A 26452-nucleotide genomic window follows, 5' to 3' on the forward strand; every position below is an offset into this window, starting at 1 on the left:
AGCAAGAAATCCCTACTCAAATCCTCTCGTTACAAAATCCAACAAATCTCTTTTACTGCCTCCTGCACCGACATTGCTTATTTTCAGTAACTGGAGAACAAGGTCACCAAGTCTCATTGCAACTTCCCCTTTCCCAATCCATTGCCATTCAGATAATAATCTGCTTTCCTGTTTTTTGTTTTTCATATTTATCCACATTATACTTCATTGGCCACGTGTTTGCACACTCAGTCAACTTATCCAAATCACACTGAAGCACCTCTACAAGCTCCTCATGGTTTATTCTCCCACCCTGCTTTGTGCCACCTGAAAACTTGGAGTTATTGCATTTCGTTCCCTCATGTAAATCATTAATATATCTTGTGAATAGCTGGGGACCAAGCAGTGATCTCTGAAGTACCCCACTTGTCAATGGTTGCTACTCACATAATGACTATTTTACTCCTACTCTTTGTTTCCTTTCTGTGAACCAGTTCTGTATCTATTTCGGTAGACTGGGTGGATACAAAGGCATCCAGACAGTTATGTTTAGACATAATATACAATATTGTTCTGAAGGAGCTGATGCTCTTAGCATATTGGCATCACATTGTTAGAATGCCATGAATTTTTCCAGCAACTTAAAGCAATGTTGGTCATTAAATTTTAGTATGGCCAGTGTCTTCAAAAAAACTCTTCATGAGCAGCAACTGCTTACAATTCTTTCAAACTGCAGCTGAAGCTGTGAGCAAATTGGCGCCAAAAACAGCAAAGCTGCAAATAGAATAAAAGCTGGAAATGCTCAGAATCTGAGAGGAATGAAGTTGATTGTTAGCTCAAAACTCTTTCAACAGAACAGGATGTTTACTTAAATGCCTGCCATTACCCAGCTATACATTCTTTGTTATAGAATTGTTAAGTTTCCTTTCATATAGCACCAATTATTTTCTGTACTATTACAAAATGTTGTAAGTTCAGAAACTCCAGTGTGCTTAGGTTTTCTGATATAAAGAAAATTTGGCATTTTTCCATCATTTCATGATTCTACTGCCTTCTGGAATGTTTCTGTCAGCTCAGCAAGGACATTAAATATTTTAAGTCTAAATTTGGAAGACTCTTAATTAACAAAAGAGTCAGAGATTTTTGGGGAGATGGGAAAGTTGTTGAGGCCAAAGTCAGATTAGCCATGATCCTTCTGAGTGATGGAACAGGTTCGAAGGGCTAAATGACATCATCCTGCTCCTAATTTGTATGGATATAGCATTTCCACATCAGGTCATTGATATGAGTTCTCAAAATTACTGCAGAGAAACTGGGAGATGAGCTCGTCTTACCCTCCCAAGCCAAGATGAGCTACAGCAGGAGCAGAAATCAGCTAGTAACATGACTTATGTCAAATAACAAATTGTTGGAAGCTCAGCAGGTCTGGCAGCATCTGTGGAGCAAATCGCAGTTAGCATTTTGGATCCAATTCTTCAGAACTGGTTATGTCTTTTGTTCAGCTCATATTGCTGGCTGCCTTCCATGGTAGACAAGCAGGAGGCTGGAAGAAAACAACCAGTCATGTAGCCTCAGGAGGTCAGCTGAGGAGTGGCAGATGGAATTTAATTTAGATAAATGTAAAGTATTGCATTTTGGAAAGGCAAATCAGGGCCTTACCTGTAAAGTACTGGGGTGTGTTGCTGAATAAAGAGACCTTCAGTGCAGTTCAGAATTCCTTGAAAGTGGAGTTAAAGGTAGATATGATAATGAAGAAGGTGTTTGGTATGCTTTCCTTTATTTGTCAAATGTAAAGTATTGCATTTTGGAAAGGCAAATCAGGGCCTTACCTGTAAAGTACTGGGGTGTGTTGCTGAATAAAGAGACCTTGCAGTGCAGTTCAGAATTCCTTGAAAGTGGAGTTGAAGGTAGATATGATAATGAAGAAGGCGTTTGGTATGCTTTCCTTTATTTGTCAGAGCATTGAGTATAGGAGTTGGAAGGTCATGTTGCAGCTGTGTAGGTCATTGGTTAGACCACTTATGGAATATTGTGTGCAATTCTGATCTCCCTCCTATCGGAAGGATGGTGTGAGACTTGAAAGGATTTAGAAAAGATTTACAAAGATGTTGCTATCGTTGCAGGGTTTGAGGCTACAGAGGGAGGCTGGATAGGCTGGGGCTGTTTTCCCTAGAGTGTTGGAGGCTGAGAGGTTTAAAAATTCATGAGAGGCATGGATAGGATAAATAGACAAGGTCTTTTTCCCTGTGGTGGGGGAGTCTAGAACTAGAGGACATAGATTAGATTACTTAGTGTGGAAACAGGCCCTTCGGCCCAACAAGTCCGCACCGACCCTACATTCACCCCTTCACCTAACACTATGGGCAATTTAGCATGGCCAATTCACCTGACCTGCACATTTTTGGACTGTGGGAGGAAACCAGCCACCCGGAGGAAACCAACGCAGACACTGGGAGAATGTGCAAACTCCACACAGACAGTTGCCTGAGGTGGGAATTGAACCCAGGTCTCTGGCGCTGTGAGGTAACAGTGCTAACCACTGTGCCGCCCTGTGAATTTAGGGTAAAAGGGGAAAGATATGAAAGGGACCAAAGGAGCAATCTTTTCATGCAGTGGATAGTGCGTGTATAATGTGCAAACTCCACACAGACAGTTGCCTGAGGTGGGAATTGAACCCAAGTCTCTGGCGCTGTGAGGCAACAGTGCTAACCACTGTGCCACCGTGCCGCCCTGTGAATTTAGGGTAAAAGGGGAAAGATATGAAAGGGACCAAAGGAGCAACCTTTTCATGCAGTGGATAGTGCGTGTATGGAATGAGCTGCCAGAGAAGTGGTGGAGGCTGGTACAATTGCAACATTTAAAAGGCATCTGGATGGGTATATGAATAGGAAAAGTTTAGAGGGATATGGGCCAAGTACTGGCAAATGGGCCTAGAGTAAGTTAGGATACTGGTCGGCATAGATGGGACCAAAGTGTCTGTTTCCATGCTGTACATCTCTGTGACTCGAAGTCAACGTTTTGGGTATAACCCTTCTTCAGGAGTGAAGAATTATACTTGAAACGTTGACTTCTCCACCCCTAATGCTGCCTGGCTTGCTGTCTTCTTCCAGCCTTCTGCTTGTCTACTTTGGATTCTGCCATCTGCAGTTTTTTTTAAAGCTCTACCTGCTTTTCATGAGCGAGCATGTATGAAAATAACAGTTGGGAATCATTGACAGGTTCACCCTCAGTTGTCAATCTCCAAAATCCCCAATACACTTCTGACAGAGTGAGAGGATTCCAGCTGGGAGCTGTCCATATTCTTTTCTCTCTCACTCCCTCCGTCCCTATGCTCTCTCCCCATGCCACGACTCAGGAACGTACATTCCATTGTTGCCCAGTCTCGGAGCTTGAACTCAGCAAGGAAGTAAACGAGAACAAATTTTCTTTGCTGCTCAGACACTGCATGGATAGGTTTACCAGCTGACTAATCAAAGTTACCCTCCTATGTCTGGAATTGTTTCATTATCAGATGAAATAGCTACCTCATATTTTCCAATGATTTGCCATGAAGATTGCACTTTGCATGTTTCGACCTGAAGAACAGATCATTATTTTTTAGATCTCTATTAGCCTCCTTGTATGCAATGTTGCTTTCAATCCTACATTTTTTTGAGAGGCTGCATCTTCCGGTCCATTTCATTAAAACACATCTCAACATGCTGCTTAATCGTGTGCTCGTGCCTCTTCTCTTGTGCCAGAGTTCTAGCCCTCAATTGTAGTGTTCACTCTTAAATGCAGCAAAAACTGTTATCAAAAGTCAGCTCATTCATTTGGTGAATGATGCAATTAACTGATAGAGCTGTGTGCATGATAAAGGTGATTGAATATATTGACACCTCTCACCCTGTGACAGGAGTAGCAGGACTTGGTTGTGGATGAAAGGAATTATTCAAGATCGTACAGATCAATTGATTTCTAACTAGAAAACAGTGTCAATGTCCAGGTGCATGAGGAAAGTGGAAACAATCAAAATATAATGAGCCTATAATTATAATTTAATATGTACTGCAGAATAATTACACATTTTTGGTAACTATAGATTATCACTCAATAAACTTGAAGTGATTAGATTACAGTTAACGATCCTTCACCTTTCTCACTTTTTTCCTGCCTGCCATCTGTTGGCAATAAAATAAAATTACTAAAGCTATTTCTACTTGCATCTTAAGGTTCAATAAAATTATCGGAGTTATTGCAAGACCACATTTGTTACAAAACTATACAGAGTTTTAGTTTTTATCTGTTTAAGCTTTACCTTGTAGTCTTTCATTACATTTGGCCTAGTCTGTTAAACTCCTGTTCATATGTACATACATACACTCCTGCACAAAAGTGAAAAATAAATCAGTTGCATCAACTATGTCTGTAAATGCCTTTGCACCTTTTAAGTAGCCTTTAAATGTATTAATGTAACTAGGTCAAAAATGAAAATCTGCAAACAACTATTTTGGTGATTGCTTTGTTTAACTCTCTTCAATATACTGTCAGTCTGGTTTGTGTCCTACTGCGAGGAATAGAAACAACTATAGCAGAGCTTTTAATGAGTTTACGTTTCTGTAAAGCCTGATATATCCTCAAGACACCCAGATAATTCTTTTTCAATGATAACCATTACTACGTGAGCAAATGTGGCAGCCATTTTTGCATAGCCAGGTCCCACAGACATCAAATATGGCAAATAGCAATTAACATAATCGTCGATTGTTGTGTCTTGACTCTTCTGACAGTGATGATGGTTTAGTGAAAACAATGAAGTAAGCACAGATGTATTTTCCCTTCCCTGTGCTTCTCTTTTAGCTGGCAAATGGGAAGCTCATGTCTGTTCTCTGAACCTGCACACAAAACACACATTGCTTTGAGATTCAGTTAGTCTGCAAGAAAATGGAATTTTTTTAGCCATGAACCTGGGGAAGGCATTTGCAGTGTTGCAAAGACGTGAGATGCCCCTGTGAATTGCCTCTACTGTCATTTTCTTTTGCCTGATGTGATGATTTTTGTCTCTTCTTTGGCCTGTGGAACAGATTCTACTTTCCAACAGCAGCAGACAATTTAGGAGGAGGACCAAGTTGTCCTTTGAGTCTGTCATGCATCAATATCATTGTTGATTTTGTTGTGGTCTCAATTACACTTATCTGACTGCACCCATAACAATTGCTTCCCATCTCCATTAAAAATATAATTCAGCCTTGAATAAATTAAATGAATCACCCTTCCCTGTTTTCTGGGCAAGAGAATTCCAAACCCCCTTCCCAATTTTCTGGGCAAGAGAATTCCAAACTGTCAATCCTCTGAAGTATTTCTCCTCATTGCTGTCTGAAAAGTGAGATCTCTTGCCCTTAAATTGTCCCTTAGTTCTGGTTTCTCCTGCAAACATAAACCACCTCTCAGAAACCACCCCCAACCCCAACCCTGCTATGTCCCCTCTGCTGGCAGCATCTGTGGAGAGTTGACCTTTCGAAGAGAAGTCATATTGAGCTTATTATGTTCGCCTTCCTGGTCACTTGCCATTCTAGCAAGTAAACATTTTGGGATTCTTGCTGAAGGGCACTCAGATCCCTCTATACGACCGAGTTCTGCAATCTCTCTCCTCTTAAATAGTGTGTGTGTTTTTTTTTATTATGCTTGCCACGTGGACCACATTGAACTCCCATTTTCCAAATTTTTGCTCACTCACTCAACCTATCTGTATCCCTTTTCAGACTCTCTACTCCATTCTTACAGCTTACTCTGTCAGCTATCTTTGTATTATCGAGAAATTTAACTATCATACTTTCAACCCCTACATCCAGGTTGTTAATATTGATTGGAAATGATTCAGTCCACTCCACTGATCTCAATGGGACTCCATTAGTTCAAGCTTGCTAGCCCAAAAAGACTGACTCATCAACTCCTGGCTTTGTATTAACTAACCACTTATTTATCCGAGTTAAAATAATTGAGTTCTTGCGTCATGATCATTGACATCCTATCAAGTGCCTTTTTGAAACCAAGAACACCGATTAGATGAGGAATGTTTTTCACTCAAAGGATAGTGAATAAATGAAATGCTTTGCTGCAGTAGGTTTGGAGGCCAGGTTACTGAATATATTCAAGGAAGAGATTGATAGAATATTAAAGACATCCAGGCAAATAGAAAGAAAGCAAATGTTGGAATAAAGGATTGGTCATGATCATATTAAATAGTGGAGCATTTTCTAACAGCTGAATAGCCTACTGCTGTGTCTCATTTCTACCACGTTTTTATGGTCCTCTTTGTTCATCTTGCTTCTTTATTCCTCACAAAAGATCTGATAGATTAATTCAGCAGAATTTTCCTTTCATGGTCACATTCATGAGTTTCTAAGTGATGTTGCTTAAAAATGGATTCTAAAAGTTTTCTTTGTGATAGTTGGTACACTAACTCTAGTTTCCCATCTCTTTAGTTCCCCAGTCATCATGGAATCTTGCAGAATATAAAGAATCATGGAAGTCTATAATTGATGTTGTTGCTAACTTTACAGACACTTTACGATCTGAAGATGCATGCCATCTGGTCCTGGGAATTTGTCAGACTAGTAGTTTTCCCAGCACTCGCTTTCTTTAAAGTCTCATTCACACTGTGTGGCACAATGTCACCATGTTATACCTTACTGTCACCAATAAGGTATTCTCCATGTAAAAATGAGACTTCATTCCCACAATGACAATGTGGTGGTCACTCCTAATATTGTCACGGATGGGTGGATCTCCAGCGTCCAGACTTTTCAAAATAAAATCAAGTATGTATTCTCCTCTTTTTGCTTGCCTCACCATCTGCCACAGACCTAGTCTAGCAACTATGACATTTTCGGACTTGACTAGCTTGGTCAGTTGAGTCAGTCTTGATGATAAGCATTTAAGTCCCCAATGAGAGTACATTTGTACCCTCTTCCTCCATGTGGTGTTCAAGATAGGGTGGGGATAATGTGCTAACCAGCAGTAGGTTTCCTTGCCCGCATTTGACCTGATGTCAATGTTGAAGACTCTTTGAGTAATTCCATCCTAACTGTGCCAGCACCTCTGCTAGGTCTGGCTTGCCAGTGGGACAGGACATATCTAGGGATGGTGATGGTGTTGTCTGGGACATGGCTTGTAAGGTTTGATTCATGAGTATGACTGCATCAGGCTTAATGAATTTCTGAGGCACTTTTCCCAATTTTCTGACGAGCCCCCAGATGTTAATAAGGAGGACTTTGTCACGTCAACAGGGCTGAGCTTTCCATTGTCATTTCTAATGTCTAGATCAATTCCAGGTAACCTGTCTGGTTTCTTTCTTCTGAGACTGTTTAGCAAATTTTACTATCAGATAGCTTCCTATGTCTTCTCACGGAACAGCTAAGAGTCAACTGCATTGCTGGAATTGCATATAGGCCACCAGCTAAGGCTGACAGACTTTCTTTTCTGATTGACATTAGTGATTCCTGTGATCCTTTTATTAAGGCATAACATAATTTGAGCAGGCCCAGGTGAGTTTAAACTGGGGACATAGCACTTGAAAGAGATTTTCTTTTCTTTTCTAAAAGTTAAACAAAGACAAAGTCAAGGTCCAGCAAGGACAGCAGGAGAAGGTTAATTTGCTTTAGAGTTTGGAGAGGACCAAAAATATGCCATTTAACTTGATGTATATTAAGCAAATGTTTACAATTTTCTTCCAGTGCGCATGGATCTAGAAATGCCTAGGGGAAATTGCCCATCATCTGATTAATGTAATTCAGTAGGATTATGTATAAATATGGATGAAACCATTTTAATGTAGATTCTTTTTTTCTCTCAATGCAGTTAATGACTGGCTTGACGAGCTTGGAAATCTTCAGCTATTATTTATAGCATTAAATCATTTGTTGCTTTCTTTTAATAAGTAAAGCCTGTGTATTTTACTTTAAATGATAGTTTGGAGCCAAATCTTGTTCCCTCAGAGAGGAGGGTTCTGTGGGAGCAATTTGGTGTGGTGGTTCCCATGACATTCTAAGATATACTGAAGTGCCCTTTGCCTTCGTAGTTCTGATGGAAAATATTTTGGAAAAAAATAATAGAGTTATTATTGGAATAAAATAAACACCTGACTAATGAAATAATGATTTTATTAAATCAGTGAATAGTTGATGTTATTTTAGCCATAAATAGCAGCAGTCACTCATTCGTGGAAGAAGGGAACTGCAAAACTTCGATTGACACAATTGAGACATTATGTTTTTGCCTCTATGATTAATAAATGAAAAAGCAGTAAAGTTTACGAAAGACGCAGTCAACTCCACTCACCTTGTATACCTCAAAATGGAGCTCCATTGCATCGAGTCTGTTCACATCCAAGATTTGTTTGTTTCTCTTACCTCTGAATACATTGTATTATTTGCATAGTTAGTACAAGGATCAGCATTGGATCTCATGGACCCATTCCTAATCTAAATAGCAACCTGTGCTTGGTACAGATTAATTAGAATGTGGGGAGGAAATGTCTGTTCTGGTTAAGCCGAAAGAAGAGAAATTAGATGAAGAGATATCATTTGCCAAAGAAGGATGGTACTTGGGCACAGTAAAGTAAAAATAATCTATTAACATCATATTTTATACAATCAGTTTATCAGCATAGTTCCAGGAATAGGAAACAATTCATGCACCAGCTCTGATGAAACATTGGCAGGTCATTTGGTGGTTGAGCAGCTACTGTTCAGGATTATATTTCAACTCCAGTAATTTTGAAAAATGCTAATTTCAGAACTCGAACAGGCAAAGTAAGAATGTGCAGGCGTAGGCGAGGGAGTTGATTTGTTAGTAAGGGCAAGAATTTCTGCTTTGTAATAGTCTAATTCCCAGTTTATAGTTAATTTTTTTTTTAAAAAAGATGTTAAGTGAATTCCAGTAGGGAAAATTACTTAAAATTACAGGGTTTTTTAATTGGATATGGTCTTACAATCAGAATTTAGATATCTCTAATGTAATAATCTCCAGATTGTTCCCACTGTCCTGTGCAGATAAGTCCAGAACTAGTAAGGGAAGAAAAATAAATGTATGGCTGGAAAGATGGGTTAGGAGAAAGGGCTTTAGGTTCTTGGAATACTGGGCTGCCCGTGGGGAAAATGGCTCCTGTACTGGTCAGACAGTTTGACTAGTCCAGAACTGAGCATCTTGCTGGAGGTTTTGCAAATGCTATTGCAGGGAGTTTAAAGCTAAAACAGGGGTGTAGGAACCAGCTGAGAATGTTTGAAAGTAACACAAGGATATACAAAATACTGCCAGAGACAGAAAGCACTAGAATAGTAAATGTTGAGTTAATGGTCAGAGTCAGAGTAAGTGAGAAAGTAATGCAGTCTAAACAGAGTTTCTGCTGCATGTATGCAAATACATCAGGTATAGCCAATATGATTGGAGAGTTAGAGGCGCAGCTTTGGAATTATGATGCTGTAGCCTTTACAGAGAAAAGGCAGTTATGGGTGTTAAAATTCCTTTTACAAGATATTCAGACAAAATAGGAAAGGAAAACATAGGAGGAGAGGTGGCAGTTTTGGTTCAGAGCAGCATTGAGCTACTGAAGAACAGTGCATGTCCCAGAGTGTTCAAAATCAGAAACAATTTGAATAGAGCCAAGGAACAAGGATACAATTACTTTGCTTGGTGTAGTATATGGACCGCCAACTACTGGGAATAATATAGAGCAATAAACTTGGAAAGGAATTACAGCGAGGTGTTAAAGGTAAAGGGGCCATTAGTCCGAAGAGGACTGACTGGCTCTTGTTGCAACAATGGTGGTGAGTTTAACCTGAAGGTCAATGTGCCTCAAGCAAGGGATGAGGTTGAGGAAAGGTGGAACCTTTATGATAACCTCAGCTGGCATAGGAATTGAGTTCCATGTAGTTGGTATCGCTCTGCATCACTGAGGATGAAAAGTCATCAGAGGCACAGGGAGTGTGGATTTGTGGTTACCATGAGATCAGTCATAATGTTATTAAAAGGTGAAGTAGATTTAGATTTAAGGGAATGTATGACCTGCTTCTGTTCCTAATTCATACGTTTGCATATCCCTGATTCAGGGCCTGTCTTGATTTTAAAATTCTCAGCCATGTTTTCAAATCCCTGTTTGGCCTTGCTCTCTCTCTCACTCTCTGCAAATTCCTTCAATGCCACAACCTCAAGATATTTGTGCTTCTCTAATTCTGCCCTTCTCTAATTCTGCCCTTCTCTTCACTCCTAGTTCGATTTATTTTTATCACTGACTAGGTCGGCATTTATTACCCATCACTAAATATGTAAGGGGCTGTTGAGCATCAGATGCATTGCTGTGGGTCTGGAGTCACATGTAGGACAGACCAGGTGAGAATGGTAGGTTTCCTTCTCTACAGGATGGGTATTTCCAACAATTGATAGTTGGCAACAGTTTCATGGATGCCATTAGACTCTAATTCAAGACTTTTTAAAGTTGAATTCAAAAGCCACCATCTGCCATGGAGAGGTTTGAACCTGGATCCCCAGAACATTGCCTATGTCTCTGGATTAATGGTCTAGTGATAATTCCACAAGGCCATCACTGTTCCTGCAAGCGTTGGTGGCCAAGCTTTCAGTTGTCTAGGCCCCACGCTCTGGAATTTCATTCCTTCTCCTCTCTGCCTGTATGCCTTGTTTTCTTCCTTTAAAGTCATTTGTTAAAACCTATCTCTTTGACTAAGCACTTAGTCATATAGCATATTATCTCCTTATGCAGCTCAGTGTCAGATTTCAATTTTTAAATCTCCCATTGAATACCTTAGGAATGATTCACTTTGTGAAAGGCAAAATAAATCCAGGTTGTTGCTCAGTAACTAGAATGATGTTGATGCAGACGATACTCTTGGGCGGTGTTGAATGTTTTGAGTTTTGTGTGGCTGGATGTTGCACTGATGACTTGTGACTTTTGCAACTAGCTATTCCTTGTGTCTTGTATCTAATCATGAAACATTGAAGGGCCAGAAAGTGAGCCATTCATCACTGAGTCACCAGTCTCTGTCCAGCTTTGTGTGCATACAGTCAGACCATAGTAAAATGACAGAAGGACCACGACTTTTTATAGTCAGTTGGAGATTTTGGATTGCCATTAGTATTTTAACATGTACAAAGGAAATGTTAATCTATTTGCCTCACAGGCAACTGCCAAATGTTGTGTAATTAAATAAACGTTAGCAAGTATATAATTTAATTTTGAACATAACAGGATATTTCAAATTCAATGGAGATTTTTAAAAATGGAATGACATGTTCTAGAGAAAGGAACACCATGCAAAATATTTTCTGTTTCATTGGTATTTTATGTTTGTTCATTACATAAAGGCAGATTAGAAAATGATATTTATGTTTCTTGAATTCTAGTACCTGGCCCTATACCGAGTGATTCATTAAAAGGAACACCATTTGAGGACAAAATCTTTCTGCAGTGGAAAGAGCCTGTGGAAGCAAATGGTGTCATCACACAATATGAGGTAATAGATTTGATTACTCAAGACTTTTGCACCCTTTGCTCACATTTACATTTTGTAATGTGCATATCCAAAACTGACCAAATCTCAGCTTCCAAACTTTGCAGACAAATTCCTTACATATTCTGTCCATACGCCTCAGAGTAGTTGTCCATCAGAGCAGCTGGAATCTACAGAAGGGTGGTTTGTGGTACCATACGTGTTTTGGAATACAAGTGTAGTTAGAGAGCTGCAGCTCCATGACGTACTGCTAGCCTTAGGACCTTCTGGCTTATGATAGTGCGACAGCAGCCTAAAGCCTCAAGGCAATAAGATCATTGAGAGAAACTGGAATGGAGGATTTCACTTACCAACTGAGGCCCTTCTTGCCTTGCCACCTGACTTCTTTAGTACCACTGTGTTGAAGTCTAAGTGTAAGCTGCTTTGGGAAAATATCAAAAACTGTGACATTTATGTCTCAAAGAAAAAAGACTGGATCAGCAGTGTGTGGGAGACCTAATTCCACTGTCTTACATTCCTGGCTCTCCATGTTCTGCACCCATTGTATCTGGAATTCAAGTTCAGATGTGAGGCTATCAGATGTTACAGTATGGCATAATGTGAATCTATTGTAAATGGTTTATCTCCAGTGTGTCCACAGTACCTGAAATTGTCCTTAGATACTGCAGCTGTGACCATTTGGATATGAATTGATCATTATAATTTTCAGCAAATAATGAATCTGAATTGTTTTGATTAATTCTCGTGGATTTACTGGTTGTGCACGTTTTTTAAAAACATGATTTTTTTTTGTAACAATAACCATTTCAGAATAAACATTAGTTTGGCTATGACTGTGCCAGGAGAGCTCAAAATAAATTGTTTAAATAGTAATGGAGATGTACAGCATGGACAAGACCTTTCAGTCCACTCATCCATGATGACCAGATATCTCAACATAAACTAGTCCCACTTGCCATACTTGGTCCATATCCCTCTAAACCCTTCCTATTCATATACCCATCCAGATGCCTTTTAAATGTTGTAATTGTACCAGCCTCCACCACTTCCTGTGGCAGCTCATTCCATACATGCACCACCCACTGCGTGAAAAAGTTGCCCCTTAGGTCCCTTTTATATCTTTCCTCTCTCTCCCTAAAGCTGTGCCCTCTAGTTCTGGATTCCCCCCACCCTATGGAAAAGACCTCGTCTATTTATCCTTTCCATACTCCTCATGATTTTACATACTCTATAAGGTCACCCCTCAGCCTCCGATGTTCCAGGGAATACGATCTCAGCCTATTCAACCTATCCCTGTAGCTCAAACCCTCCAACCCTGGCAACACCCTTGTAAATTTTTTCTGAACCCTTTCAAGTTTCACAACATCCTTCCTAAAGAAGGGAGACCTGAATTGCAAACAATATTACAAAAGTAGCTTAGCCAATGTCCTGTGCAGCTGCAGCATGACCTCCCAACTCCTGTACTCAATATTCTGACCAATAAAGGAAAGCATACCAAATGCCGCCTTCACTATCCTATCTACCTGCACCTCCACTTTTAAGGAGCTATGAACCTGCACTCCAAGGTCACTTTGTTCAGCAACACTCCCCATGACCTTACCATAAAGTGTATTTGCTCCTGCCCTGATTTGCCTTTCCAAAATGCAGCACCTCACATTTCTCTAAATTAAACTCCATCTGCCAATCCTTGACGCATTGACCCATCTGATCAAGATCCCATTGTAGTCTGAGGTAACCTTCTTCACTGACCAATGCATCTCCAATTTTGATGTCATCTGCAAACTTACTAATTATCCCTACTATGTTCACATCCAAAACATTTATATAAATTATGAAATATTAGATGAAAGCAGGAAAACATTCAATTTGGAAAAAAAAATCTTTCCTTGATGGGATGTCACTGGCTAGGCCAACATTTATTGCCTCTTCCTAATTGCCTTGAGAAGATGTGATGAACTAACGCTAAAGACCAGCTTGTGCTGCAGGTGCTGTTACAGTACTTGCCTAGGAATTTGGTCTAGTAACTGTGAAAGATTGACTGTATAGTCCCATTTAAATTGCACAATTCCCAAGTTCTTGTTTGCTCAGTCACCCATTACTTAGAATACAGGAAATTTTATCATGCCATAAACAAAATGTTTACTTTATTTGTGCTATCATTTTTATTTTGTCTCTTTAAGTTTTGAGAATGATTCCACTTTCTGTGCCATTATAAAAGTTCTCTGCTAACATATCATATTATTTTCTCTGTCTCGGAGTTTTTGTTACAGTTCAATGCGTCATCTTAATTTGCCTGATTAACCACGCCCAGAATATTTCAAAATTAACGTTTTTGTGAAATATTGGTACTCTTGATCCCCAATGCAGCATTGTTTAGCTGCTTGTTTTATATAGAGAAACTGAATGGAATCTGTATCCTAATAAATTTGATATATAGCGAGGTATCCTATATGCAAAGGATGAAAATAGCTTGTATTCTCAATGTGTGCCGGGGCAAGGCAGGCAATGATCAGCCCCAAAAATTTGCATTAACCATACAGTGCTGTTGATCTCCCACCTGGTCTAGCCCTCTTTGGGATAATTTTTGTCTTCAGTGATAGACAGAGTGGGTTACCCACTTGTTGCACCGTCTTTGTCAGTTTTATTCCAACCTTTTCAATGGAATCACAAGCATGTGAATGATCTCTCACCTCAGCAGTGAAGATCAAAGTTTAACCCCATAGGATTTTTAATCTGTTCACAATTAGAGGGTCTGTATTTTCTTTATTTCATTTTTCTCAAACTTGGTCTCTATGCTGCTTCCTCCAATGAAAGGGTGAGGGCAAGACTTAGAAGAAAATGTATACTTGAAAATGTGAGGGAGAATTAGTTCAAACAATTCATTTACAACATTTCTGAATGCTTCCACTTAAAGTCATATAACCTAAGATTTTTATAACAAGGCTATATTTCTATTCCAGATTTGTTCTTCCAAAATACAACAATTGGCATGCACTTTTTCTGTATTAAATTTCATCTGCCTTAGAATTCTAAGGCCTCCTAACATCTGGTACTATTCTGCTCATGGTTGCCTACTTTCCTCAGTTTTGTCTCTGATGAAAATGTCAAAATTATGCCCTTTGTGCCCATGTTTATGTGGTTATTATGTCTCAAAAGGAGCAGAAGTCCTATTACCAACTCCAGGAATTCTGAAAATCACTGCAATACTGCTTTCTTTGTGTCTAAATCAGGTTCCTTTCCATGTTGCTGCTGTCCTTTTAACCTTTACAAATTTTAATTTGCTAACGACTTTATTGTACCTCACTTTGTGTATATGGACTTTGAGAACTCAGTTCACAATGCCAATCATGTTAACAGCATGAATCCATTTTACTGATTCAACAAATAACTTAACCTTTTCACAAATTAGATCAATTTAAAAATGTTAAAGATTGGTAAGAGCATATTGCAATTTCTTATTTTAGATTTAGCAGGGAGGAAAACTACCTGGTTTTATTTTTTGGTTTCTTCATGTTTGGCAGATCAGTTACAGCAGCATCAAGTCTTTTGACCCAGCTGTTCAAGTGGCTGGACCTGTTCGGACAGTGCCAAAAATGTGGAACAGTACACACCATGTTTTCTCACATTTGAATCCTGGAACTACCTACCAGTTCTTAATTAAAGCTAGTACAGTGAAGGGATTTGGTCCAGCTACTATTGTCAATATCACCACAAATATATCTGGTAAGGACACCATTTATTAATGAAAACTGAAACAAAAGTAACAGTGCTTGCTATAAGTTGATTTGAGTAGAACATTTTGCATATGATTAATTGTAGTGTCTAGAAATATAGTCCAAGCTAAGCATGCGCACAATATTTACATTACATATTTAGGCTACTTTATCATCTTGAGAATGTTTTCAATCTAAAAAAATGTCATATCTGGAATAAAATTAGTTATATTAGCTGCTGAAGAACTTAGTTTAAATCAACAATATTTTTGTAATTTGATACTTTCTATCATTACATTGTGTGATAAAATGATACCTGTAGAGATCAATAACTTTTAAAAACGTACTTGAATTTTGTGATTTACTAAAAAGATCATATATCACATTTTAAGGTTTTTACTGTAACAAGCTAAAAGCAACGTTGGCTAAATGCTATTTCAAGTGGCAACGTATTATTTGAACTACCGACAAAGTTCCTACTTAACCTTTGAGATGACCACTATATTCCACCACTGTTATACTTTAATCTGTCCCTTAAACCAGAATTTCATCCATCAGGAACAAGTTTAAATATATGGTCAGCTTTAGATTGCATGTTCCATTTCGTTCTCCAGCCAGATAATTTTCACTTCCCAAAATGACTTTCTCCCTCAAGCCAATTTTTACGCCCTCCTCTAAATCCTTAAAACTTGTTCAGCTTCATCTGATATGAACCCCAACCAGCACAAATATTGTTGGTATTGTCGTTACTCTCTCTCTCTCCCTGTCCTCTTTGTAATATGAATCACTTGGGCCTTGTATCCAGTCATAAATACTGATTAACTGTCTTCCACACTGACCCCATAAAACTCCATTCTATTTTGAAATTAAGTGGATTGTTTAGTACTATCTTCATTGCAAGATCCAAGTTTAACAATCAGACAACGGCTTTTGCCCGAAACGTCGATTTTGTCTGTCCTCGGATGCTGCCTGAATTGCTGTGCTCTTCCAGCACCACTGATCCAGAACCCAGTCTTAATGTTGAGCAGGATTCAGCACAGGTCATGTGACCTTCTCCCTTCCTCCATCTTACCCTAAAGTAAAAAGGCAGCTCCAAAACACATTAATCGTGAAAAGTTTTGCATTTTTAACGCATCTCAAAGATTATTCAATTCATTCCTTAAAATAGGGCATTTTACTGTATCTATTGTTTTGCTTTTACGATTAAAATATATCACATCTAGATTTATCTTAAGCATTAGATTGCGGTTAATGCATTGTTTTGTCGAGTTATTTCACATTCCGAACATGCAAGATTAAAACTGCAACATTAGAATTTAAAATTATGTCACAAACAAAGTTTGTCATTTTCAAACAATTCGGAAACATTAGTGAAGACCAAATTAACTCATCTGTTTAAGTATGAGGTTGAGGCATGCTACATTTGGAAAAGGAAATTGCACAATGCCCTTTGTGAAGCTGATGTGTTGATCAAAAGAAACCAAAGTTCTTGATTGCACTGTCAACTGCCAAATTACAAATTTCAAACTATAAAAGCAATCCTTTTGAATAAAACATTGATAATTTCAATTAATTCAAGGTGGGTTACAGCCCTTCAAAGACACAATTACTGTGTGCTTATCTTTAAAAGATGCCTGGGGCAAAAGAAACATTTAACAGTTGTAAAATTATTTCCTATTCATCTGCTTCCATTTCTTTTATATAATTTGAAACAGGGTAGAACAGAAATGTTACTTTTCTGTGACTCATTTTATGAGCTGCATTCTGACATGTCAAAACAATTAGTATCTTTTGTTCATTAAATTTGATTACCTCTAAATGGTAAGACAAAGAATACTTTAAAAAGTAGGAAGATTTATGGATGGCAGTTTACATTGGATTCTTTGAAAATGCATCATTATGTGAACACTTAAATGAATTGTACACATTTTCTTACAATAATTTGAGATGAAACAATTTTTACCCTGTCTCTACAAAATCGATTAAATACCAACTTAATATTTTACTTTAATCTGTTGTAAAGTAAAATGATGTACCAATGGCATGTCATGATTCCGGAATGTGACAAGTTCCTGCTGTCTGTTGTGTTTGGGTTATGCACCGAATAAAGGCACATTTTCCCACTGGGAAGAGCACTGCAGATATTTTCTCAAGCAGCTTTTATGTTCCTACACAGCTGTTTAATGATAGACTGTAAGGATAATTTTTTTTGCCTCCATTCCCTAGAGAAAATGAATGCTTGCAATATTAAAAACTAGATTTCATTTTTTTTTCATCCACAAGGACTTTGAATAGAACCGTTGAAATTTGCAATAGGGTTAGATTTGTTTTATTTGTCCTATATTTTTAATTTCTTTTGATTAAATCTTAACAGCTCCTATTTTACCTGACTATGAAGATGCAATTCTCAATGAAACAGCAACCACAATAACTGTCATGCTGAGACCTGCACAGGCTAAAGGTGCTCCAATCAGGTAAATTTATTAGCAGCAAACTGTTTCTTCTTAAGATTCCCAGGCTGCTGTCTGCTAATGTTCTTCATTTTCAAGTGATATTTTCAGTTGACATTGCTGTCAGGAGGTTTGTTTACTCTGTTTAACATAGTGCCCAAAATTAGCCTGTAGTTAATGAGACTATTATCTTCAGGGATCTTATAAATTGCGAGGCCTTTACTGTTTCACGTAGAGTCATACATCACGATAATAGAGCCTTTGGTCCAATCCGTCCATGCCAACCATAATCCCAAGCTAAACTCTTCCCACCCGCCTGTGTTTGGCTCATAACTCTCAAAACTGTCTGCTGTACTTGAGTAACTTTTCTTTCAGAATACTGTTATTTTTATTCTTCTGATCATATTGAAGTAATAAATTTGCAGATGTTTCTTAAAATTAATTAAAATCTAACTTAGGTCTGCAAAAACTTGAATCAGCAATCATACAAATTATAGAGGTGCTAGAGAGACCAGAATATTAGTGAGGAAAGAATTTTGATGAATTAAATCCATGTGACCTCACCTCATGTAAGTACACTACTAAAATGTCATGTAGTATGTATTAAGTTTCCCCTGCGCTGTCATGATGTTTACTCTTATATTCTATGTAATGCTAATTTTTAGTGGTAACAGCTTTTCATCAGACCAAAGAACTGATAAGAAATAATTTGGTGACTTCAGTTTCTTTCATGCAGCTATTAATATGGTCTGAATACTCCACTTTGTAAATGCAGTTCTTGATTTTTAACTGCCTGCTTATTAAATGTCATGTTGCCAGTGTTGATTCAACTGCAATTTTCTTTTAAAAAAAGCTTTATTATCTGTAGTGCAAAATTCATCTTGCAGTCAGAAACCATACTTTTTGATTTTGACTGACAATCATCTAAACCCTTATTCATAGTGACAGGACAGTTCTCCCCCACCGCACCATATTCTCCAGGGGTAATGTTAGTGTTTTTCCAGGATTGATTAGTAAACCTTCCAGAGGGTCATTTATATCTCATGGAAGTCACATTTAGGGGAAAGTGGCAGTCAAGTTGTTTATAAACTTAAGCCTTCACTACAGAATTATGCAGGTGAATTATCTTCTACTAAATTGATAGGAGGAGTGGACTTGTATGTTTTATGGACAGTTGCTCCTCTATCATGTCATTTGAGGGGAGTTTTATATTACCTGCCATTGGCTTAGAATGGGTTCAGTGTTTTTAGTCACTTGTTCCTTCAGTTTATTTGACTGAATATTTTGAAATTGTTTTGCTTTGAAAACATGGTCAGAGGCTCATGAAAAAGGGACTAGAAGAATGATTTAACTGTGTTTCCTTGCTGGAACAGGCAATAGACCATCTGCTTCAGTAATTTGCGATGGTTCATCATTTAGAACCATATAGCAGTGAGATGGTCTATTTTAGTGGACTGGACAGATTTCAGTCCATCTGTGCCCCTGTTACGCTATGTCACTTATATTTTAGATCTGGATAGCTCCAAGCAAAGATAGATGCAATGTCAAGGTCATAAGATGTATATGTGTCTCAGTGCATTCTGTCTCCAGTTAGATGACAACTGTAGATAAGCAGTAATTATCCTGCACAATGTGCCAGTGAATCTTACGGAGGAATTTTTGAACAGAATTTTCATGTTCAACTTGCATGAGAAAAGGTATTAACAGTAGAAGTACAAAAAAATTGCCGTTGGTATATACTTGGAAGGAAATTAAAAATTAAATGTATGCAGAAGACCCAGACTAATGTCATAAATATTTGACTGTAATTGTGTTGTATATAAGATGGGACATTACTTGCACCCACTGGTGTGGTTTGGGAGGGGTGTGTAATTTAGGGAAGGTATCCAGCCTATTTCTACCAACTCTCTACCATAATAGATCCAAAAATGAAATCATAACTCAAAATTGAAATAAATAATTCAAGATTAAATAAGCTTGATTGTAAGTTTGGTTGACTCCAGTATTACACTGCCCACACCATAAAATGGTTGGCATAGGCAGCCTTTTGTTTTTAGTGCGTTTAAAATGACAGCATGGCAGGGGAGAGTGCCATCATTGAAGAGCGTTGTTTACTAATCGAGCACACACACTTCCTACCCATCCATAATATGAAACCCAGTTCCTCCCAAAGGTACCAAACTCCACCCGAAGCCCTTGCATCTGGAATCTATTGGTCTTCCTGCATGAGCCTGCCTTCAGTCAACACAATGGAGTTCTGTGCTGGCAGGACCGCTGGCGATGCCATTCAGTCCGATTGTCTGGCAGCTCCTGGGGAATAAGACCTCCTCTCAGTCAGGGATGAAAGCCCCACAAGGAGCACATTGAACCCACTTGTCGTGCTTTATGTCTGTGAGGTGGATTTCTCGTTCGCCAGTCAGAGTGGTGAACCATCTGTCCATTTGCCACCAGAAACATTTCCAGCCCACGGTTTAATTTTGTGCATTCATTTTCAAAATGATTAACCATTTCTCACTCAGAAAATGCAAAATAATTACCATATACACAGATGGTATTTTCCACAGATTATACACATTATTTTCCCCATTCAGCAATTAGCAGAAGTCTGAATTTCTTTTAAAACATCTCAGTCCCTGTAGGGGCTGTCACAGACTGAACCTAGTGGTTGAAATCAGTTTTCAACAAATGATTTCACTGTTTTGTTAAAACAAAACACATTGCACCGAAATAACATTTTTCTGGTCATTCTCTGTTTCTTGCTCACATGTTCATTGTTGGTGTAGAATCTTATATTAGCCCCATTATTATATCCAACTGGCTAAATTTCCTTTGTTCCTTTTACGTCCTAAAACAATGTCTTTTTATTATTCTCAGCTTTCCCATTGTTATCCCTTCTCCAATGATCTCCAAAAATAGCACCCTCCCTTGCTGCCATTTTAAACACACTGAGAAACAAAAGGAATGCCAATGCCAACCATTTTATGGTGTGGGCAGCATAATACTGGAGTCAGTTGAATTTTCCCGCTGCCCACCCTGGCTCGCATTCAACAAGAACATTCTTTGTGCCTATAACTGTAGCACATCAACCTTCTTTGACATCCGTCCGGAATTTGGCACCATGAACTGTTCTGGTTGTTGTCTGACATTGCCATGAGTTGTTGCAAATTTTCCTTAGCTTGGCATTAGGAGGACTTGTTACATTTAATGAGGTTTTAGGATTGTTATATTTTGCAACAGTCCCTTTCACATAAGGTAAGCATGAGAGTTATCATATGACTCAAAGTCTGTTTCATCACAAATCTGGAATGGTCAAGATCACCAGGAGGTCCAGGTTGTGTTACTGGGGCAATGATGTAAAGTGTTCATAGTAGGAACTAGCAGCAGCATCCTCTGCCTTCCCAATAATCTCCCAAAGTTCCAGAAAATTGTTGAAAGTAAGGTAGTAAATGGTTATGCTGAAAGCTGTCCACTAAATTATTAGTTTTGAAGAGAGTTGAGGTCAAGAACGCCTAATCTGCACTTTCAATTGGATGTGCTTTTGCATTGCATGGAGAAGAGTACAGAAGTAGCCATTTTTGCATTCAGGTTACAGGCTTCCCTACAAAGCAGGCAGTATCACTGGCAGACACCAATTGATGTAGTTAGCAGTGAGATGAGGCTGCTGCTTGGTAAGCTACTGAGCCAGATGTGGGAGAGAGACAGTTTCCAGTGGAAGACTCCATTCTGCAGCCATCTAAGCAATCTGGGAGGTTCATCCAGGCATGGCCAGAGTAAGAAGAATCAGTGGAGTGGACTGTACTGCCTGTAGTAGATTTAGAAACTTTTTGAAAACTGAGGGGAGAACTTGGCAATAGCCAAACTCACCACTTTGTAAAATGGGGAATTGTGAACTAATTCGAAGCTGGAACCAACTAAGTTCTTTGCTGGAAGGACTGTAATTCTGTGCTAAGCAGAGGACAGGAATGTTGCTTTCTGTCGTTTCAAATACCAGTTGTCTTCCAAAAAAAAAGGTGCAATCGCTAGTCATTTATTATAGTAAAAAGATTCAAAGTGTCATCCATTTCAGTAATTAACTGAAAGACTAAATTTCTTTTTAAACATCATCAGTCTGTACAGGGATTGTAACAGACTGAACCTAGCTCCATTCATCTGCCACTGCAAGTGCTGATTTAGTAAGAACATGAGAACATAAGAAGTAGGAGCAGCGGTAGGCAGTTTGGTCCCTTGTGTCTGCTCTGCAGTTGACAAAGTCATAGCTGGTCTGATGTAGCCTTCACAACACACGTCTGCCTGTTTACCCCCCCCCCCCCAGTCCAAACTCCCTTGTCAATCACAAGTATGTGCAACAGAAATTTGAATATGTTCAATGACTCAGACTCAATTCCTGAAATGAAAGAGATTTCTAAACACTAAATTTTCTCAAAGAGAAGTTTCCTCTCTTGCTCCATCAAAGTTGGGAAAATGTCTTTATTTGAAGTTGTGCCCCTAAATCTAGATTCTTCCAGGAGGGGAAACATCCTTTTAACATCTATCTGTTAAGCCCCTTTCTATGACTAATCTCCAATGAATATTCGTCCAACAAACGACCTTGCTGACCTTGAAAGACATTCACAGCAATTGGCCCAGTGATTCTTCTCTGAAGCAACCCCAAAGTAAGTATGTACCTCCAAATGCAAGATGATCAAAACTACATTCTCTTCAATGTTCTCAGTTTCATCACACCCATGGCCTCAAAGCTGCTGCAAGATTTCAGTACTTGTACGCACCCACCCATTTGTAATAAAGGGGCAATGCCCCAGTAAAGAAGCTCTTCATTACTTGATGTATCCACATCCTAAATTTTTGTGATTCCCCTGCAAGGGCACCCATATCCCTCTGTACCTCAGAATTCTAAATTATCTCTCCAAGTATCTAATACTCTGCTTTCCTATTCTTCAGACCAATGTGGACATATTTTCCTGCATTATACTCTGTTGTCCAAATTTCATCCACACACTTAACCTATCTGTATCCCTTTACATATTGTTATACCACATATTGTTATACCCTCCTCGTAACTTACTTTCCTATCTGTTGCCTTGTTAGCAAATTTTGTTTTCATACAATGCACTTCGTTTATAAAACTCTTTGAAATGGGTCATAAATAGTGGAGATGTCCAGGTCTGATCACTGTGACACTTCACTAATTAGTTTGCTGACCTGAAAATGGTCCATCTATCATCATCGAGAGTGTGGTGCTGGAAAAGCTCAGCAAGTCAGGCAGCATTGAGGAGCAGGCAATTCAACATTTCAGTCAGAAGCCTTTCATCCGGAATGAGACTTCCATTTCCTGACTCACTGTTTCATTTTGTAACCCAATCCTGTAAGCATGCTAATATATCTCCCCCTACACAGTTTTGTAGTGAAGTAACCTTTAGGTGACATCTCATCAAGTTTGGAAATGCAAATACACTACATCTGCTAGTTCCCCTTTAATTTCTTTGTTTTTGTTACATTCCCAAATAAGTTGTAAATTAGTCAAACATTATTTTCCCTTCAAAAATCTCTGCCTGACTATATTAAGATTTTTCAAAATATCTTGCTGCAATCAATTTAGAAATGGATTCCTACAATTGTTCAAAGACACATTAGACAAACTAAACTACATTTTCCTGCTTTGTGTGTCAGGTTAGTTGGCTCAATGGTTGATTTGTGATGCAGAGTAAAGCCAAGAGCATGGGAGTTCAATTCCCACATGGGCTGAAGTTACTATGAAGGACTCTGCTTTTCAGACTCTCCCCTTGCCTGAGACATGGTGACCTTCAGGTTAAAGCACCACTGGTCATTTCTGTCTAGTGAGAGAGCGCTCTGTGGTCAAGTAAGACTATTGCAACTTTACCATTAAGTTTCTTTAACCTTCACAGTTTTCTTTCTGTTTGATACCACCCCTAACTTCCTTTGTTGGATAGTACACCTGCTTTTCAATTCAGCCCCGAGGTGTTCATGTTCCTTTTTTTTTTAAAAAAAGGCTGTTTCTTAGTCTTTCCTATATTGTTGTTACCCATCTGGACGATGACAACTGGATCCTTTCTGTTCCATGCCATGTTCTTCTCCATTCTAAAGGAGATGTCCTTAAACTTGGCCTGGGGCAGTTGTAGGATCTTTGTAGAAACACACTCTTTGCTGCAGCGAATGATGTTTGTCCCCTAACTATATTGTCTCTGAGTACAAATACATTCTTTTTAACTACTCAACTTTAAATATCCTCTTGGACTATGGTGCTGTGATTGATATATTCATCCTCCCTTCAGTTTCTATTCTTGCCCACACAAGCTGCAAGAACTCCAACTCTGCTGCACAATTCTAAATGCTTCTCCAGTGCTACTTTCTAGAACCTTATATTTGCCTCATTCACAGCCATCCCCCTGACTACAAACTAATTTCATAGTAACCCGTATGTAAATATGTTTGCGAACAAATTCTCTACATAACTCGCTCATCCTTGATGCATTGCAGCAACGAAAGCTCAATCTTCAGTTCAAAGATGAGCAAGAGTTTACTGCTCATGTGGTTGCTGTGGGTCACAAACATTCTGCAGCTCTTATCTGCTACAGCTGCAAAGCATCACTTGACCTGCCTTCTTTATCATTTACTTTTGATTCAACGAATTGCAGTTGGAAATGTCACTCAATTATCTGTAGTTACATCAAGTAATTCACCACTTAAGTTATAAATTTAATTCAATACTTGTGTTGCCACAGTGCCAGTTTAAACTACTGCCCCACCTAGAAAGGAGATAAATATAACATTCACCGACATTCACCTAACAAATACCTCCAAGTTTCAGCTCCCACATTCTATCACTGATCTTTGACTCCCTCCCTTGACTCTCTCTTCCTATGTAAAAGCACCTCAGAAAAGTACTGAATTATTTCACTGACCAAATTCCCAACTTCTCATTGTCTCGAACTGCATTCAGTGATGGCCTGCTATCTTGTGCACTTAGTGAGAGCACCTGTGTTTATATGAATTGAAATTATAAAGAGAATCTGAATCGGATTATTGCAATCTCGGTTTCCAATATGTTGTCCCAGTCACTACCAAGCTGAATTTTATACTCCATAACTTCTTTATTTCCACCTACAGACATTTCCAATCTAACTAAAATCCATCTCCTTGACAAATCTGCTCCAGACATTCACTACAGCACTATGTCTTACCCATGCGCTTACCTCTTGGAGGAACAGAGGGATCTGGGTGTGAAAGTACATAGATCCCTCACAGTTGACACCCAAGTGGATAGGGTTGTTAAGAAAGCATATGGTGTTTTGGCTTTCATTAACAGGGGAATTGAGTTTAAGAGCTGAGAGGTTTTGCTACAGCTCTACAAGTCCCTGGTGAGACTACAATTGGAATATTGTGTCCAGTTTTGGTCGCCCTACTATAGGAAAGATACAGGGACTTTGAGGAGGGTGCAAAGAAGATTTACCAGGATGCTGCCTAGACTGGAGGGCTTGCCGTATGAAGAAAGGTTGAATAAGCTTGGACTTTTCTGTCTGCAGAGGAGGAAGAGAGGTGACCTGATCGAGGTATACAAGATAATGAGTGGAATAGATAGAGTTAATAGCCAGAGACCTTTCCCCAGGGCAGGATTGACTGGTACGAGGAGTCATAGTTTAAAGATATTAGGAGAAAGGTATAGAGGAGACATCAGAGGTAGGTTCTTTACACAGAAAGTTGTGAATGTATGGAATGCGTGCCCAGCTTTGGTGGTGGAAGTAGACTCATTAGGGACATTTAAGCGACTGCTGGACATGCACATGGATAGCAGTGAGTTGAGGGGTGCATAGGTTAAGTTATTATATTTACATTAGGATTAAACCTTGGAACAACATCGTGGGCCAAAGGGCCTGTTCTGTGCTGTACTTTTCCTCACCATACTGAATTAAAAATCCTCATCATTATTTGCAAACGATTGTATGGTTTCAAAATTTCCTGCTTCTGCTATGTTTTCCATATAATGTTCCAATCTGTATACCCACTTGTCTTCTGAATCCAGTTTTCTGTACAACTCACCCTTAATTTTGTTGCACCACAAGTGATTCAGTTTTCGATTAGCACAATGTTTACACTGCAATGCAGCCCTAAACCTCTCTGACTCACCGTAATTGTCCCTTTTTATGAGCACATAAAGACCATTTCTTCTATGAGAGTTTGATGCTCAGTCCTCCTTGATGAGAATACTTTATCATATCAAAGGCATTGTACGAGTGCAAGATGTTTAATCCCCTTTTGGTATTTATCTGGCGTGATGGCCATAGCTGAGGGATTGGCCAGTTTCCACCATGGTGCCACTGATGTTGGCTGACTGCAGGACCTAGCTAGACATATTTTTATATTGGATATGGCTTACTTTGTACAAGATCATCATTCCTTGCAAGACCTATGGGAAGGGGCATGGAATGGCACTGTTGACAGATCTTTAGAAGATAAGACACTGCGATCACTATTGCAGAGGATTTAGATGTAGGCAGATTATCATATACCAGGAGTTCTGGATTTCCTGGACAAACCACTAATCAGCTTGCCCTTGTGTCAATATATGATGATATTCAGTTCCAACTTCTGTGTCAAAGCTCCAACTCCTGCAACGCATTTGTTACTGATGCATAGACATTTGGCTGAGACTGTACTAACCTTGCTGAGAAGTTACAGTCTGCAAGCGAAACCTCAAGGTTCACAGCAGTTTTCGAGTCGCCCTCCACAGAACCTGAAGTACCTTCAACAGAGAACTGACACAGAATACGTTAAAGATGATTGTGGCAGT

The 26452-nt window shown here is 38.9% G+C and overlaps 1 protein-coding gene across 10 annotated transcripts in view; it reads left to right on the forward strand.

Annotated features, from left to right (window-relative positions):
• Window positions 1-26452, forward strand: part of ptprk (protein tyrosine phosphatase receptor type K) — a 588682-nt gene that overhangs the window by 412298 nt on the left and 149932 nt on the right. For all 10 annotated transcript variants that reach the window (XM_043683654.1, XM_043683667.1, XM_043683662.1 and 7 more), the window contains exons 9-11: window positions 11377-11486; window positions 15005-15206; window positions 17571-17670. In XM_043683654.1, the coding sequence (XP_043539589.1) occupies window positions 11377-11486; window positions 15005-15206; window positions 17571-17670 (412 nt within the window). The remainder of the gene's footprint in view (window positions 1-11376; window positions 11487-15004; window positions 15207-17570; window positions 17671-26452) is intronic.

Source organism: Chiloscyllium plagiosum, chromosome 3 (genome assembly GCF_004010195.1).
Source record: "Chiloscyllium plagiosum isolate BGI_BamShark_2017 chromosome 3, ASM401019v2, whole genome shotgun sequence".
NCBI classification, from domain to species: Eukaryota; Metazoa; Chordata; class Chondrichthyes; order Orectolobiformes; family Hemiscylliidae; genus Chiloscyllium; species Chiloscyllium plagiosum.